At 40.5% G+C, this 18,612-nt stretch overlaps 1 protein-coding gene across 7 annotated transcripts in view; it reads left to right on the top strand.

Moving 5' to 3' along the window:
- The window catches only part of prdm16 (PR domain containing 16), a 231,265-nt gene that overhangs the window by 185,256 nt on the left and 27,397 nt on the right, over window positions 1-18,612 (top strand). For all 7 annotated transcript variants that reach the window (XM_021311201.2, XM_021311230.2, XM_021311204.2 and 4 more), the window contains exon 4: window positions 17,695-17,835. In XM_021311201.2, coding sequence (XP_021166876.2) covers window positions 17,695-17,835 — 141 coding nt within the window. The remainder of the gene's footprint in view (window positions 1-17,694; window positions 17,836-18,612) is intronic.

The following is an 18,612-nucleotide window of genomic DNA, read 5'->3' as shown; positions in this document are numbered from 1 at the left end:
AGAAAATATTGCTGTACACAGTGGGAGGCTAATGACGCTGAAGCTAGAGTTTTTAGTTTGATTTGCTGCTTGTGATTTGCCGTTAAATTAAAGGACCATTTCTGCTTTGCTTTTTTAGGATGTCTGGCTATGATCCTCTCTAGTTCAAAATCCAAATATTTAGGTTGGTCAAACCTCAGCCCAGTAATTTAAAACTAAACAACAAAAAAAATCAATAAAACCAAATTTGATATTTGGGAAGCCTTTATTCATTTTTTTTTAAAAACGTATCACATCAACAGATCAAACCTGGGCTGACGTATTCTTGAAAATATTGTTCAAATCCATTAATCTCCTTTAATTAGTTATCAGATCAATGTTACACAGCATATCTACTGTGTCTATTTGAACTCAGTGGTGTGCAGTGCGAAGGAAAGGATCTGGGATGTCTGAAGCAGTGATAGAGCAATGTGTTGTGTCACCCTCCAGTAATCCTCCGTACCCCTCTCTCGGAGTGTGGGTGTGAGCTGAAGTGATTGATGACACTACTAATGGTGTACGTAAACACAGGCCGCCTGGTTATCTCTTATCTGACAGAGAGGGGAAGGCTTGTGTCAACAGCTGCTCCTCCTTCCCATTTGTCTCCTTCGGCCACCTCATCTCTTCTTCTGTCTCATTTACACCGCGCGACATCCAACCCAGCGTTCGATCGTTTTCATCTGGGGCTAATAGTCCTCCTTGTTTGAAAGGGCTATATCTACTGCTCAAATATATATATATATATATATATATATATATATATATATATATATATATATATATATATATATATATATATATATAATTGAGCAATAGATATATGTAGTGTATAAATTGTCATAAGTGCTGTTTACAGAGAGTCTGTGAGGTATTTTCGTAACGCCATGTGGGCCTGATTCCGTCCATGTGCCTGGATCACCATAATGTGCTTGTTGAGTCGTTATCTTCTCTGAGGGAATCCCATATGCATTCGTTCAGTGAAACACAAACTCCGGGCCCCTAGAAACCCCCAACGATTTACCCCTTTCTGAGGACAGGGGATGAGCTTTCCTAATGAAAAACAAGAGATGTGGCAGTGAAGGTTAAGACGAGGGGACATAGTATGGAGCCCAGCAGTGTCCATCTGTACATTGATGTCTGTACAAATTAAGATTAAAAGAACAGAAAGCCGTAAACATTTGCCGCTGTGATGGTTGTGATAGCAGTTTGACCAGAAAGCCGTTGCTGCGGGTGCCCTGAGCAGTCCAAGAGGTGCGAACTGTGATCTCTATGGCTGTATTGTGTTCACACTTGAACGGGAGCCAAAAAGCCTGTGAAATATTTGAGCCAGAAGGGTTAGAGAGAAGTGTGGAAATGAAACAATGGTTTACACAACAGTGAAATGGGGCTTTTCCTCTCTATTTTTTTTTTTTTTTTGTTCCCCAGCAGGCCTAAGGAGGGAGCTTCACTGGCCCTCATGTCCTGGCTTGTCACAGGCCCTGGTGGGGGGGAGAAGAGGGGGAGTGCACGATACAGAGACAAATGCAGTACATTTAGGCATCAGACTAATATTAAACTTGAGAACAGACATATTTAGGTTTATATCCAATTCAGAATTAGGAGAATACCATTATTCATACAGTTGTGATAATGGGTGATGATAATAAACAGGGTATCCCCCACATCTTTACAGCAAAAAATAAATAAATAAATAAAATAGGCTGCATTGTCAGTAAAATCAATTATCTTAAAAGCTGTCATTAGCTGGGTTTTTTATTTTTTGCATTTGATCTTACTGAAATAGAAATGCTGAAAAGTAATAACTCATTTAGCTTCTACAAATTTGTCAAGGTAAACAGCTCAAATATTCTGGTTCGGATGTCATTTAGTAGCATGTTAAAAATGCATTATTACACTAAAACTGTGTTCACTGACACTTTATGGTTACACTCTTGCAAATCTGGTAAAGAGGACTTTGTGTGTCTTATTAGTAAGTGCAAGCCTTCAGATGCTGAGTGATAGAACAATCCTTGGCTTGAGCAAATGCCCTTTTTCTCAAGAATAAATTAGCCTTATTTTCACATTTTGCAGACAGTAAGGAACATCATGTTATTCTCATAGTTAAACCTTGCTGTGGAACAAACAAACTATACACAGTAAGGTCAACATTACTGATACCACTGACAGATTTGGATTTTGAATATTAAAATTTAACCAACAGGTTTGCTTATAATAGTAGATGAATCAGGCATCCCAAAAAAGTGATAAAAACATGTAAGAAATATTTTTTTATGAATAACTTTACCAGCTTTATTTACATTTTAACACATACAAGTCAAAAAATATTTTCTGCCCTTCAGTGGAAAAGCATTAATTGGACCAGCTTTTTATATGCTTTTGTATGTTTCCACCGGGATTGTGATCATTGTTTTGCTGGCAATGGGATTCAGCTATTCAATGTCAAAAGGCTCCTTTGCCATAACCTTTAATCTGGAGCTCCACAGATCCTCTATCAGGGAACCTGGCTGGGTCACTTCAAACACGAATACCACTTCAACCCTGAGGAAGTGCGTTGCTTTAATTCAAAGCTCACTTAACAGAAATGGTATTAAACTGAGATTAAATCCTAATACCAAATATGTATTAGATGCTTTCAGAAGGTCCCATTTGGTTTTATTTAAGTTTATCTGAGTTAAGGGGTCTGAAAACATTAGCACAAAGGTTGCCAAACTTTTCAGCCTGTGACCCCCAAAATAACAATACCAGGGACTGGGAAATAAATAAAGTCATATTGAGAAGAAAGTCGTAAAATGACAAGAATAAGGTGGTATTTTTATGACAACTCTTACAAAAAAGTGCTGCCTTCCCCTTGCATTACAATAAAGCATGATTTAACATCATGTACAGTTTATATGTTGGTATCAGTGTCGCTAATTAGGAAATACAAAATCATTTTAGTACATCAGTAAATCTTTTTTTTCTTTTTTTCCTCCCCCTTTTTTTTCAGTGAATCCCTGCATTAGCACACCAAATCAAGCTCCTAAATAAACATGACTTCTTGCCTACTACTCTGAAGAAGCACAGAATGCCCAAATCATTAATTATAATAAAGAGATGATGTGGGACCTTGACTTCCTGTGCGGATCTACTTTTATGTTTTGTGTATCCTACCTAAGTTATGCATGTCTTTTCAACATAAGATGTCTTTTTGTTTTGTTTTGTTTTATAAATCATGTATTGTTTTCCTTCTTCCTCGATCTGACAAAAGCAGCTACTTACACATGCTGGCTTTGTTTCCTGCATGGCTTCTGGCACTTATTTACAGAGAACAGAGTAAATGGGGATGAATAAATACTTTTCAGGGTTTATTTGTGAAAACGTTTGAAAATGCTGTCATTTTTCCTCCACTTCATAATTATGTACTTCTTTGTGTTAGTCTATCACATCAAATCGCACAGTGATAAAATGACATGACAAAATATGGCACACTTCACGAGGTGTAATTTTCCAAGACAGCATTGCAAAAAAAGAAACAATAAGGAAAAAGTTCTTCATTTTAAGTGAGAATGGTTTTAAAACATAATAAAGCTTCTCTGGCTTTGTGACTATACATAATATTGTAAAAGTTGTGCTGTGATTGAATAATGAGGCTTTTTTTTAAGTCATTTGATTCTGAGGTAAATCTTTTAATCTTGGGTCATCAGTAAATGCTGGCTACGGGCCATAGGTGAGCAAAAAGAGGAGATGGAGAGAGAAGAAAAAGCGGAGTCTGGTTTTTATAATGAAACCCTCTGCTCACATGGTTCCAATAAGCCTCCCAGCCTGCAGCCACGCAGGGGCTCTGCCACTTGCTGTCCTGGCCGACCACACTACAATCCCTTTTTTGGCACCAAATTCAGCCAGTTGCCATTTTTTTTTTGTTCATTCCAGGTCTCAAATTTAAAACCTCCTTCAAAAATGTGAGTGGACTACAGGTGATCAGAACCAAGATAAGACGAAGACGAAGACAAAACGAGGAACGCATATGTAGCTTTGATTCTCTCACTGCCTCTGCTTTGACCGGCCTGTTCTGAGCGCCGTAGCGCTCGCGGATTTGATCTCATTGTCCAAGGACGGCGCATTTCAACAATTGCTTAATTACAAAAAGCAAAATCTACGGAAGATGACTGGAGGCTGATGTGACATCTTCTGTTTTATGTCCGTCTGCTTGTCCGAGATTCAAAATGGACTGTTTAGGTCTGATGTTAAGCAGGAGCCGAGATGAAGAGGGGAAAAGGAATCTCAATTCATTTTGGAACGGTCTGGTTTGGATCGTGGGAAATACAGTGTGATCGTGAATTGATTTACTTTTCCTGTCCTCTGCCATCTTTCAGTCTGTCATAGACCTCAGTATTAGGATATGTTCGTTTGCTGCAGCTTATAAGGAGCTTCGTAATGTTGCATTGTTCCCCACGTCTCATCTTTCAGCGGCCTACCTCTGAGGTTCTCCTTTATTTGAATGTTCATAAATAATTGATAGCGTTGCATTCTTTTGCAAAGTTGTCCCGAGCAGCACTTCTCCGTTTGTGTTTGCGCAGTTCCAGGAATTGTCCCCCTTTGTGTCTCGCTTCCCATGTCAGTCGACAGAGTGGAGGTCAAGCTGTGTCGGTGTTGAACGTGTGCTTCCTCGCCTCATTATTATTTGTCATTACTCTTGGAATGGATTCATGCAACTTGAGTGATTTAGCTGTTTTTGCTTGAGCTCGGGAAATTTCGCGCGCGTTTCCCTTCGCTGTGTAAGATCTTGACGGGGATAGAGGAACGTTGTGATGAGCGGCGTGTAGGATTTTCTTCACTTTAAAGAAAGACGTTGCGCTGCCCTCGTTTTGTGGTTTTGGATTAATGGTTTGAATTTGTGATTAAAAGCTTCTTGGACAGAAAAAATGTCCATCAGTATAATCCTTATTGTCATGGCAGCAACCATTCCTATGAAGTTTGTCCTCTGCATTTAACCCGTCCTTCAGGGAGCAGTGGACTGCCACTGTGTGCCGCCCAGGGAGCATTCTGGGTCTAAGGGTCCTGCTCAGGGACTCAGAGTGGCAGTCTGTGAGAGTCGAACCAGTAACCTTGCAGCCTTTCCAGGATTCAACCGCCCTGCTCTCCAGGGGCAGTTCTAGACCAGATTTACCAGGGGGGCCAAAGTGGGGCCAGTATTTTTTCACAGGGGCACAGAACAATAACTTTTAAAAACAATAAAATGGCAATATTTATCTGTGTAATAATAGTAAGTGAGCCACTTGTGGCTCTGGAACTGCAGGTTTCAGACCCCTGATCTAGCAGTTGAAAACTTTGCCCCCTGCTCAGTACAGCTAAAGCTAAACGTGAAACATCTTAAGTTTTAAATTCTTTTTAGAGTAAAGCTGTATAGGTAAAAAATAATATTGGTCAAAGTGACCAATCAGTTATGGTTTCTTTGCCATTGCAAATAATTATGAGAAGTTTATTTAACATAATGCTTTTAGTACAGGGGCCATAACAGGGCCATTTCTACAGGGGCATGGGCCCCTGTTGGCCCCCGTCTAGAACCGCCCCTGCTGCTCTCTATACACCCGGCCACCACTCTCCCATAGTTGTATAGGTGTATGTTTTGTTACACGAGACAACATAAATCTGTGTGACCATGCATTTACCTCAGGTTCTCAGGTCTATACAAAGTAAACACAGCAGGCTTCACATAAGTGTTGGCTTCCCTGGTAAATGTGTGTCACATGCCTTAAAATAAATGAGACCTTTATTATAGTAAACAGTTGCTCAGTGAGCTTACTTTTCACCTTAAATAAAACCAGTAATCAACTAAAGAAAGTTTACTGAAAGTTAGGGTTCATTGTTCTACTTAGGGTTATTTTATTTTTTTTACTCACTTGTTGCCTCCCATGGCATTATTTCTTCATTACTACAGTCTCCATTACAATGACATGTACATTGTCATTTAATTGATCGTGTCATTTATGGATTTAAATCAACAACCAATAGCATCTGTCCTTAAATAAAAGTTGGAAACACGCAGTTTCAAATACCTGGAAGTGTGAAAATCAAGGAATGAAGGATGGATGAGAAGGACCCAAGTTTACCTTTTTCACCACTTACAGTAAAGATCATAAAGGAGTGGGGAAAAGTCTGCAACCCAACTATCTTTGTTTTGTTTTTTGTTTTTTCTCATTAAAAATGCTTCAGTTTAAATTGTGATTTTCAGGGGGAAAAAAAATACATAATCGATATTTATTTGATTGAGTCAGAAACGGTGCCTTATTTTGGCTTCAAATGGCTTTTTTGTCATACTTCAAACACTGCTGTTAGAGTGTTATGTGACGCTGATGTACTGTTCATATAGTTCCCCATTAACACTGCACCTGCTTCACTATAATGAGACAATATATCTGCTCTCTAATTGCCCTGCGTACATATCATACAAAGCTGCCCGTAAAAACTGGTGGAACAGTAAAACAGACATAGCTGCCAGCAGCGTCTGCACACATGAACATTAAAAGTATCACACACACACAAAAAGAGTACGCATTTGTATTTTTAAAGTGTCGTTCATGCCCTTTCCCTCGCAGAATGTATGCTATGGGGTTTAAACAAGCATCCACACAGAAGCGTGCACACACACAGAGCCACTTCTGCACACGCTTGTCCAGCCTTTTAACAGGAGGTCGTAAATAACACAAAGCCATTTCATTAACGAGGTCCAGCCTAAAAAACTCCCTGACTCCTCTCTCTTGAAGCGTGCACACTTCCTGTTGTAAGTTACGCTAACCTGGCAACCCTGCACATGGCAACCTGCTCGTTCAGATAAGCTGCAGGGGTACCGAGGTAGACATAGTGGCGAGATGCTAAAAATAAACCTGGGTTGGCTGCAAATTTGTGTTTGGAATACACCGAAAGGAGCTCTTGATGTTTTTTCCTGGAAAAAAAAAAAGAAGAAGCTTGAAACATATTTAATAGCGGATTAGCAGGTCAAGCAAAACTTTGACCGTGATGATATTGTTGCTGAGAGTGGAAGGTAACTAAGCACGGGCGTGTTTTGCATGCACGTTTTCAGCTTGATGCATGCGCAGTCGCTGCAGATAAAGGGTGTGTTACCCTGATTTAACACAAGTTAGAGGAGTTGGGTCATTAGTGAGCGGGGCCACATTCTGACACTCAGTGCAACGTAGACACATGTCTGCAAGCACATTCACACTGGTGCTACGACCCAGATGGCTTTTACAAGGCCCCAGGCCCTCCCTGGCCTGCCCACCTGCCCGCCCGCCCGCCCGCCTGCCTGCCTGGTTTTTAATTATGTCGAAGGCTGCCCTGGCCTGATAAAATGGGTCACGTTGAGCCCGCCTTCGCCCTCACTGCACATACACATCTCAGACACCTTGCATGCACATACTTAAGCTGCATCACAGTGAAAAAAAGAAGACTTTCAAAACTGTATTTACCTGTGACTTTGACAGAGATAATCAATAATCGGGTTATATATCTGCCTTAATCGCTGTCGCCCCGGTAATAAGCGTTTGAGCCTTGTTGGTGTGTATGAGTGTGTAGGGATTTACAGCCTGCTTCCTTTTTAGCTGTCATTAGGCTACCAGACATGGCTACACAGGTGTACTGTTACCAGCATCAGTAATAGGCTTTATTCTCACACACACACACACACACACACACACACACACATTCTGATCCACTTTATTTTTAAAAGCCCAATCTTTCCTCACAGCACGGGTCCTCCTGATGAAACACTTTGACTCGGCTGCTCGCTCTCTTTATTTGGACTCAACCTGTTTTCACTGATTTCAGAGTGAGCTGAAGGGAGCCGATAAACAAATAAGTTTGAATGTTCCAGTGCCCACATGAATATCGACGATAGAAGAGACCCGGTGCAGATGTTAAAGACAGCAGAGACGCACCAATCAGTTTTGAGGACAGTTTCTATTCTGTCATTTTTGTAAAAATGTGACCACGTCTATACTTTAAAAAAAAAAATTGTCTATATCAACACCAGCACATTTTTCTGCTTGAGAGAATTGGCCGTAAAAGGGTCTTTAACTATTTTAAAGTTTACAGTTTTAACTCTCATTTAAATCTTATATTAGTGAGTTATGGTACCAAAAAAATAGCTGTTTCTTTGTGTAATTTTACCTAAACTCTGAATATACCTAAAATATTGAAATGCAAATTATGAAGAATCATAATTCTTTTCAGAGTATGACACCATAAATAGCTACTGAGAGTTATTTTATTTATTTTGTGCTTGTTTTATTGTTTTGTTTTATCCTTTGGCTAAGTTGTAAAGAACAACAGTATAGTCAACTGTTGTTGTTTTTTCAATAAGTCTTACAAATACATTTTCCGTTGACATAAGGGAATTTAAGTGAGTTTAATTAATACTGTTACAGGCCCCATAAGGGCTGATACAAACAGGACGCCCTAGTAGTGAAACGTGGTAACATAGAATTTTAAATTATTTGAAACTTATTTTTCAGGTAATGTATCACCAGCACTACTTTAAGTCTTATTGGTGGCTTATGCAGTAGTTAAGATTTTTAAAAGGAGGAAACAATGTTGGAGTGGTTGTTACACATATTTCTAACATTATTTTTCTAGTGGCTATTCTGTGTAAGTTTTGTTTGTAAGATGTATTTAAGGTTTACATATATATTTAACCAGTTTGAATAATTACCTGTGAGTTACATGGTTCTACAAGTTCCTTGGAAGAGATATAAACTGTATTTTACAACTAGTATTACCAATGCTTGACCAACTTATGAACCATTGTTCAGCTTATTGTATTTATCTGCTACTGTCAGTCGATTCTAGATGTTGAGGACCATCAACTTCACTCACAACTGTTAACATTCACCTCAGAGTTTTAAAAACGTTCACAAAGAACTTAGGGACACATTCATATTTATTGGTGCTGAATGTGTTCCACCCTGAGTTTGTGTGTCCAAATCTGCAGATTTAGCAGGATTAAATCTGCGTATGGTCATTTCTGAGAGAGGGAAATATAAGGATCTGCTTTACAGAAAACATATCAATTATGTCATGGAAGGTCGAATTCATCTTTCCTTCCATTGAAGTGTGCATGATATTTTTACGAAGAAAAATATTTCTAATCAGAAAAATAGTCCAAATTGTGTTTTAAGCGATCGTGACACTTTTCTTTTTTTCTTTTTTTGTATAGCATTAAGAATTGTTGTGTTAATGTTAAAGACAACCCAACAGATTTTACTTTCACAAGCAGTCTTACTGCTTTTGCCATAGTGCTCCGCTTGATTTATATATGCAAGAAGCTTTATTGTAATCTATCCAGGGAATATTTCATTTTAAATGGACACAGTTTCAAGTACATACTACACGCAATATGACTGTGACATGTTCCAGCATAAGTTTTACATGCAGAGGAAGGTCCGCATGCACATCTTGGGAGAGTCCCTGCAGTGGAAACTAAACTATTAATTTTTGAGTGGAATTAACAGTATATAATTGTTCAAATGTTTTTTACTCATATGACGTATGAATACAAGTTTTTATTTTTGTACATTTATATTTGTGCATGCACATTTATATTTGTGCATGCATATTTATCTTAAAACTTTGTTTTTTAAATAATAAAAAAAATTATTTAAAGTTTGTTGTTTTTATTTTTTTTTTATTTTGGAATGAATCAGTTAAAGAGATGCCTCATTTCAATGTCCTTTGTACTACTAATTTATCTAGAAAACCCACTTCAGCACAATTCCTCCAATCAAAAAATAAAACCCTTTTTTTATCTGTTTGATGGCTTTGCATCTGCTGTGTTTGTGGCAGATGGACTGCAACCTGATGGGCACGTTAGCGTCTGCCTGTGCAGAAATAATGCACACACTGGGTGCAAAAACTGTTGAGACAAATGGAGGAGATTGGACTGCTTCAAGGATTCTCCCCTTTAAACACGTTTTTTTTTATGCACACCTCTTTTTTTCCCTTCTCTTTTCCCTCATCCCGTTGTAATCTATAGCTTTTCCACATAACCCTTAATCAGAGCTATGGTCTACTAGAGTTATTAAAATTAGAATAATTCCTTTTATGCCGCCCCCCCCCTCCCCCCCACCTTCTCATACAAAGTTTAATGGCAGGACCCCTTGTGAGCCTGTCCACCTCTCACCTCCACGCACACACAAATGAGAGCAGACATACACTCATTTAGACTGTTGAGTGATATGGCAGGGCTAGGGTCTTCTCTGCAGGACCCCATCCATCACACACACACACACACACACACACACACACACACACACACACACACACAGATACACTCATGTGAATGAGGGCATACAAACACACTGGAGCATTTTCATGATCTGCACTCTATCAGTCTCTTTATTAGGCTGCCTGTTGGTGTGTGTGTGTGTTTTTGCCTATGTCTCTGTGTGTGTGTGTATGTCAAAGGGGGCCTCCCAACTGGAAACAGACCCATTTCCAGAAAGGATACAAACTCCAACACACACCTCTTTATTTCCTTTCAGTCACACTGCACCTTAATTTGTAACACTTCTAACAACCAACTCTGCAGCCTGCTTCACAGCCACTCAATACATCACTGTCCTTGCCGTGTTTCCCTGTCTGTCTTTTTCGGCTGGGGCGGAACACGGTACATCGCTAAGCGTGTGTGTAAGTGCATATGATTCTCTAACCCCAATTTTCATATTCTCTGCCAGCCTGTGTTTATGTATATTTACAGTATAAGTCTGCAGCTGCACAGAGCAAGGGAAGTTTCATTTCCCACCTCTGTTCCTCTACTTGAAGAGCTCTCATGCCAGGCTGCCCCCTACCTCCTTTAAGGAGAATTGCACCTCATCATGCAGCCCCCGTTGCATTGCTATTCTTTGGTTTTCTTTGCAAATATGCTGGATATAAAAAATGTAAATGATCTCGAAAGAAAATAAATTGTTCCCCTTTTCTCTCTTCCACCTCCAAACAATATGTTTTATTAGTCTGCAACTTCCCCAGGATATGTGCAGGTAAACCCGGGCAGAATGTGCCTTCCTCCTACATGTTTACATAACTCTTTTTCCTGTTTTTCACAAGCAGAAAAACTTCTTTTTTTTTTCAAATTCCCTCTGATAGCTTTCGGTTAAAAAGAGCATTTTCAATTTATGTTTCACTCCACGTTGCTAGAAGTCGTCTTTTCTTAAAAGGACAAAACACGCTTTGCTCTCTACCCCACACGTATACAAATGAATGCAAACTAGGGTGTGTTCACACATTGAAAAACCGAGGCTTGTGCAACAAAAGCACCATGATCACACCTTATAAAAATATTCCCACAGAGACACACAATAACCTGGCAGTTACGTCTCAAATGCTGTAAGTCTGCTTCTATCTTCATCTCCCATCAAAATCACAATCACCACCACCACGCTCTGAGCAGCCATTTCCATTTTCTGCCCTCCGTCAAAGAGAAAATAATATGTACCTTGTCACCAATGTCTACCCGTACAGGCAACTTTGCTCTACTAATTCAGCCCAGCGCTCCACAGACATCCGTCAGATATAACTGGCGGAGGAGAGGGCATGCCGAGACAGCCATTAAAGGTTCCTAGCTGTCAAAGGTTCCCCTTTGTGTTGTGAGGGGCGATATAAGTGTCGTGCTCTTATCAGGGCTTCCTGTGGAGTTTGCTCTGCATCCTGTCCACTTAGAGCCGCTCCTCTTTCAGAGAAATCTTATTGTGTCTTTGTGCGACTGTATGAGTGTGTGAGCCTTGGTACGTATCTGAGTGTGTGTGAGTGTGTGTGAGTGTGTGTATAATGTCAAGTGAGTCATTTTTTGATCGTGTTTAATCAAGTCAAACTACAGATCAAGTTCAAAAATAGAAAGTGAAGATGGGGAATAAACTTCTTCATTCAGTTTGAAACGTGGAGCTTCCACTGTTTGGCCTTCCGTCTTACGACGTGTCTGAGTAAAATCCCGCATAATCACTTCAGAACAGCTGTGTCTTGACCTTTCCCAATTCTGTTTGTGAGTTTACATCCAAGTAATTACGTTGAGTGGCGTGGGCTGTTGATCCTAGGGATTGCCAAGTTGATTATATTTCCATTTAGTGGGAGAGAATGACAGAGTCCAGTGTACTGACGCTCAAAAATAAGATCAAAATTAATATTGAAACATCCGTGAGCAGAACTAGGGAAACTCACTACACTGGGAAACGATAAATGGGTTTTTTTATCATGCTGACGTCACAAATGGCTTTGACAACACCTTCCAAAAGTATTCAGACTGCTGTTCTTATCTCATCATTTAAAAACAACAAAACTTCAACATATTAAAATATGATAAATAATAAATACCTGAAAAGCATCCATCCATTGTGTTTACCGATACAGGGCGGTGTATGGGTGCCGGTCCCCAGCTGTTGGGCGGGAGGCAGGGTATGTGATGGACATTCCAGAAAAGTTTAAAAAAAAAACAAAGCAAAATGTCTTCAAACTTTGGAAAAAAGTCCAGTTGTTTTGTTTTTTAACTTTTTTGGAATGACCATGACCTGGATGACTGACAAACTTCACCAGTATGTGTTGGACAGGTCGCCTGTCCATCACAGTCCAACACAGAGACACACAGGACAGACAACCATGCACGCACACACTCACCCGTACCGTAAGGGAAAGTTAGAGCAGCAAATTAACTGTACAGTCATGTTTCTATATTGTGGGAGGAAGCAGGAATACCCAGAGAACCCACCCATGCACAGAGAGAACATGCTAACCCTATGCAGAAAGAGCACAGGCATAGATTGACAGCACAGAATGCATAGGTTTGTATTTTCAGTTTTCTTTACACTGACATCACAAAATAAAATGTTGTGCAAACAGTTGGCTTCAGAGTCTAATTGTTAAATAGACTCCACCTGTGTGTAATGCAGTCGCAGTATAAATGGACCTCTATGAAGGCCTCAGAGGTTTGTTGGTGAACATTAGCTCACATACATACAGCGAGATGAAGAGTAAGACACACAGCTGACAAGTCAGGGATAAAGCAGTGGAGAGGAGAGTTTAGAGCAGGATTACGGTATCTGTTTTACAAAGCGCAGTTAAATCTGTCATCTGAGAATGCAAAGAATATGGCATTCTTGCAAACACACCAAGACATGGCCATCAAGCTAAATGGATAAGTGGGGAAAAGCTAACTCTGAAGAAAGCAAGGAAATTATGTAGAAGAGAAAAAAACTCCAGTTTAAATTTCGCCACAATCCAGCAAACATGTGGAAGAAGGTGCAGTAGGCAGATAAACATAAAGCAGAATATTTTGGCTAAGATGCAAAATAGCATCTGCAGTAAAAATATAATACTTAACCTTATTCCAAACACACTATCCTGAAAGTGTCGCATGGCTGCGGCTGGATCACTCTGTGGGCATGGTTTTCTTCAACAGGGACAGGGAAGTTGTTTGGAGTTGATAGGAGGATTGGTGGCACTAAATGCAGGGTAATCAAGGAAGACAACCTGTTAAAGGTTGCAAAAGACTAGAGACAGGGCAGACATTCACCTTCAAGCACCACAACAGTGATGATCCTAAATATACAACCAAAGTTACAATAAAATAGTTTAGATGAAAACATGACACAGGCACGCATGTGTCATAATGGCCTAGTCAAAATCCACTAAAGTCCACCTAAATGCAAATAGTATAGAAAGATATGTGGAAATCTGACTGAGCTTGAGCTATGTATCTGCGAAGACTTGGCAATATTCAGCTTGAATGCCCAAAGCTGATAGAGACATTTCTGTAACTGCAGAGAAAAAGATGTTTTTTACAAAGGATTGACTGATGTTAACCTCGCCTTCGGGATGAATTCTCGCGATATTTGTGCGTTCACCAGCGCACGATAAACCATCTTGTACCGCCTCAGCTTCAACCGTTTTGTCCGAAGCAAAAGCGGTCTGGGCCAATCACGTTGCAGTATTGTGGTTTAAGGCGGGACATACTGGTGCAATGAAAGCACGAGCTGACGAGCCCACAGCCGAAGCAACATGAACATAGCAGTGCAGGCGTAGCTGCTGCTATCACATCTGTTTTGTCAGCATCCACGATTTCTTCTTTGAAAGAAGAACAGCAAGAAGTGCCTTACCCAACTTACCTTTTTGTGGTTTCTCATGATGCATGCTGCTTACGTTTTAATTTGACTGGCTAAACCCAACCTTTGGTAGGGGTGAACTGGGTGTTGCTTTGCCCAGTAAGCTCAAAAAGTTCTGCTGAGTAACCCTCCTTTTCCCAAACAGTTTCAATAGGACCAGATTGATAATGTGCAGAACTTAGAGTGCTACACATCATCAGTCTGGCTGACCGGGTTAGACTGACGATACTTTTGCAAACAATGTATGAAAACAGCGCATTTGAGTTGCAGGTTTTCCTTTTCAGTTCAAACTTCAAAGTTTAGGGGAAAATTACGGGTAGCTAAGTTTACTTTTCCTTTATTGAAAACCCGTTCACGCGTAAGCGGATGATTTTCAGGCCAGGTTCCCCTCTTCCTTCATCTCCTCCTCCTGCTCTGTGTGACATGTTTAGATGGAGGGAGGTGGAGTGAATGAAAAAGAAAGGTAAAAGGTAAATAAACAAACAATCAGCCGCAAGCTTGTTCTGGCCCTCCTTCTCTGTTGCCCCTCATTTAAGGCCTTATAAATCAGGCTTCCACCCAGAGACAGGGTGTTAGCGGGCCTTTCAGACAACACGCACACACAGAAAGACACACATGTGCCAACCAGGATAAACAGGAGGAAAGCACACAACCAGAACTGGTCTGTTGCTCATTAAGTTCATGTTAAGCACATTGGATGAGCGTACTAGAGCTAGGCTGGTAGGAGGAGGTCAAATGAAAGCGTATGGAAAACGCAAGGCCAGTGTGTTGTCTTAACTACAGACGAGCCCGTGCACCCAGTCTCCATCTGGAGCTTAGCTTCATTTTTAACATATGTTAATAAAACATGCATAATACCTGCTGCAGCTCCCCAGTAACGCTATGACAAGTGCACTCTGACTCTACCAGCTGCAGAGAGGATATTAGGCTAAGGAGTAAGTGAGCATGTGTGTGTTGAGAGGGTCTGCCTGGTTAGTTTTCAGAGACTGTTTTAACACATAAAAAAAGGTCTGGACTTTGTCAGGCTGGGTTGTAAACTGGGAGCAGAACGGACAGTGGACAGAGGTGTGAGGGATGGGAGCTACTATGTCCCAATACAAGCTGCTATACAAAGCTAAATGCATGAAAAGAAACAAAACTAGTAACCGGTTTGCTTAAAGGTTTTGTTTTCTGCTTCTCATAGCAAATGGGTTAATGCAAACAGAGCCGCCGTTTTGTTTTGTTCTTTCACATCGTCGGAATAAGAGTTTTCCAGCACTCGTCGAAAGGATTGAACAATTATTTTTTACCCAAGGCACCAGCAGGCTTTGTTATTTTAAAATAGGCCCCCGCTAACAAGGTGGGTAAGCTCACACCTCGGGTCAAAGGAGGCACAGCGCTGTTATTACCTCAACCATGCATGCCTGCCTTCACCCCAAACTGTTGCCGCACTCATACAAGCCACGATTCCACACCTTGATCCAGACCCAGAACATATTTACTCACTAAACTTGGCACCTGTACCCCACCCCACAAAAACGCACCTTCTGCACACGCTAACCCAGAAAGCAAGAACGCGGTCATTCACACTTTACGAGCGGTTTAAAAAAAAAATAATAATAATAAAACATGAACGCGGCTTTACGAAGCTGGAGAAGTTCACAAACTTTGCCCATCTAAAAACGTCAGACGGCTACTTGGTTCTTCTCCGTCGCACCTCGGCTTCCTTCAGCGGACATTTGACTGTGATTAGGAGTGCAGGGAGTCGAGCCAAAGGTCAGCGCCGCATTCAGACCAGGTTGATTGGTTGTTGTAATTAGAGGAGTTTTGCTCTGTCTCAGGCCGGGTTCTCCCAGGAGGATTCACGCTGGCTCCCGGTATCAGTATCAGCAGCAGTAGCGGGGAGAAATCAGAGCCTAACTGGGTGAAGACTGCGGGCTCAAGGGGGTTCAGCTGACTCCCTGTGACAAACAAATGTACTATACCTTGGGCATTCTGTGTAGTCAAGTCACAAAAAAGGTTATTTAATTACTCTTTTGTATATTTGTGCCTCCGAAAATTTGTCATAATTTGTCATTAGTGGTATAAGTTGAAAACAAGGCCACGCACATCTGTTCACTTCTCAGCTCACAATAAGACCTTCTTCTATTCTTCTGCTCTTCCTCGTTCACCACAACCTCCGTCCGCTTCCATTCTCTGTGGAAGCGGGTAACTTGAGACCCGTTCTTGGAGTCTCTGGGGACTGCAGGGGTTACAAAGGGTGATCAATACATGCCAGAGAAAGTCATTAGACAAGTGAAAGAAGCCCCAGTTTGTATACTCCCTCCTCTTTATCCTCTTTCCTTTCCTTGTTGTCAGGACCAACAACATTAGCTGGTCCTAACAACCATTAACGTGTTGGACCTCTGCAACTTAAATGTTAAACTGACACCATAGTCTCTGCACAGCGTTTATGAAAGGTCTTTTTTTTTTTTTTTTACTTAGAATTACAGCAAAATAAAGTTTGTTTGAAAATGTCCTTTAAACATGTACTTTGAGAATGTTTATAACTCCCACAATTCATTGCACATAAGTGTCTGAGATTTTTTGGGATGTGGTGAAAGTTCTGCCACACGACTGCTACAGCGCTCACATGTCACATGTACCACACAAGTGAGCCACTGCTATAGAATCAACACATTTTTTGACTCAAATATTGAAGCAATGACCACCTAACATTATGACAGAATCTCACGCTACACTAGGATGTCTGCATTGATGAAGAGTCACTCACCTCAGCGTTTGATGACTAAAACTGAAAGTAAAACTGATCCCTTGATCAACTTTCTGGATAATTTAGCTCACATATATATAAATACTGTATATTTGTATATATATATATATATATATATATATATATATATATATATATATATATATATATATATATATATATATATATATATATACATATATATATATATATATATATATATATATATATACAGAGAGAGAGAGAGAGAGATGTCACTGCAAAAATGCAAACCCTGTCCCGATGGAGCTGAACACTGGGAGTTCCACACTCTTGATCCTCATAGACATGAAGTATTCGGAATGGGGGGGTGCAGCCAAAGCTACTGCCACCACAAGGGACGATGTATAAGTTAAAGAATTTAAAGTTCTGGCAGAGAAAATGCTGTAACTAAATTTTAGTGCAATATTTCAGCTGCAACATGGCATTCAAAGACCCCTCCAAGGGTCGGTAAGGGTACTGAGAAGGTCTTTGTCAGAGATTCTCCACTACATTTTGAACTGCTGGCTACAGGAAAACCATACCATGATGTCAAAAACCAACGTGCCAGACTGATGCAGAACTTTGTCTCAAATTCACAATTTCCACTGTATCGTCGCAGTTACCTATGTTTTACCTAGTGTGTTTTTCCCCCCAAATACATCAGTGGCTTATCAATTTGATCAGCTATTACACTAATCTGTTGAATTATCCCAGACAACAAAAAAGAAAATCATGTTTTGACGTAAAATCAAGCTTAATTAATTCCGTTTGATTTACATCCTTTTAACTTTTGCTCCCCAACAGGTGATGGATGACATGGGCAACGTCAAGTTTGCGCTGGACACCGGGCCGGACGCAAACAGCAACAGCTGGCTGAAGTACATTCGCTCGGCTCTGTCGTTTGAGGAGCAGAACCTCACCGCCTGTCACCTCACAGGAGATCAGGTGAGCGACGCTCCCGTATTGTTCTACTCGGAATCTGGGTTCTACTTATGTAAAAAAAAAAAATTTAATAAAACGAAATTAAAAAGAAAGAAAGACGGGGGAAAAAAAATCACTGGGAAGTAGTGGCATGGGGGAGCGGCAGTTAAAGCCTTCAGTCCATTAATTGTAGGGTTGATGTGTGTGAGTGAGCACACTCATGTGTGCTGTAATGACCAAGGATTGGTTTTATTGTTAGTCTAAAGCTGGGCCGGTTGCCAAAGCTGTGAAAAAAATGACCCGACGGAGCGGGCTGAGGAATATTCAGACACTCCTGATTTCCATGATAACCATTATTCAAGGCGTGCTCCTTCTTTATGAGGAGTTTCTGTTCAAAGAAACTTGGCCGAGGCACAGTGGATGCTTTTGGAAAGATGCCCAGCCATTGCCTATAAAACTCCAACTGCTTAACTAGGTACTAACAATAACCCCCCCCATGCAACGTGTGGATCACAGCTTACTGCTGCAACGGATTAGCATTTCTGTGCTGACACGCTGATGGCTTTACTCCGCATCTGCCTTTTCGGGTCAATTTCAAGTTTTCCTTGAACACTGCCATTAGCGATGTATTAAGACAGAATTGCACCGTCTTGCTTTGAAGCTAGCAAAATTAGGGCACAATAAAAAAAAAAAAAAAAAAAAAAACAGATGAAAATAATAAGTGACAACCGCATGACAGTAGCCAAATGAATCCATATGACTTTGCCTTTGTGTTGCCGCATTCCTGTCACTCCGCTCTTA

This window comes from Fundulus heteroclitus, chromosome 1 (genome assembly GCF_011125445.2).
Source record: "Fundulus heteroclitus isolate FHET01 chromosome 1, MU-UCD_Fhet_4.1, whole genome shotgun sequence".
In the NCBI taxonomy this organism is placed as follows: domain Eukaryota; kingdom Metazoa; phylum Chordata; class Actinopteri; order Cyprinodontiformes; family Fundulidae; genus Fundulus; species Fundulus heteroclitus.
The sequence above is the reverse complement of the archived record's forward strand: the minus strand, read 5'-3'. Positions and strand labels throughout refer to the sequence as shown.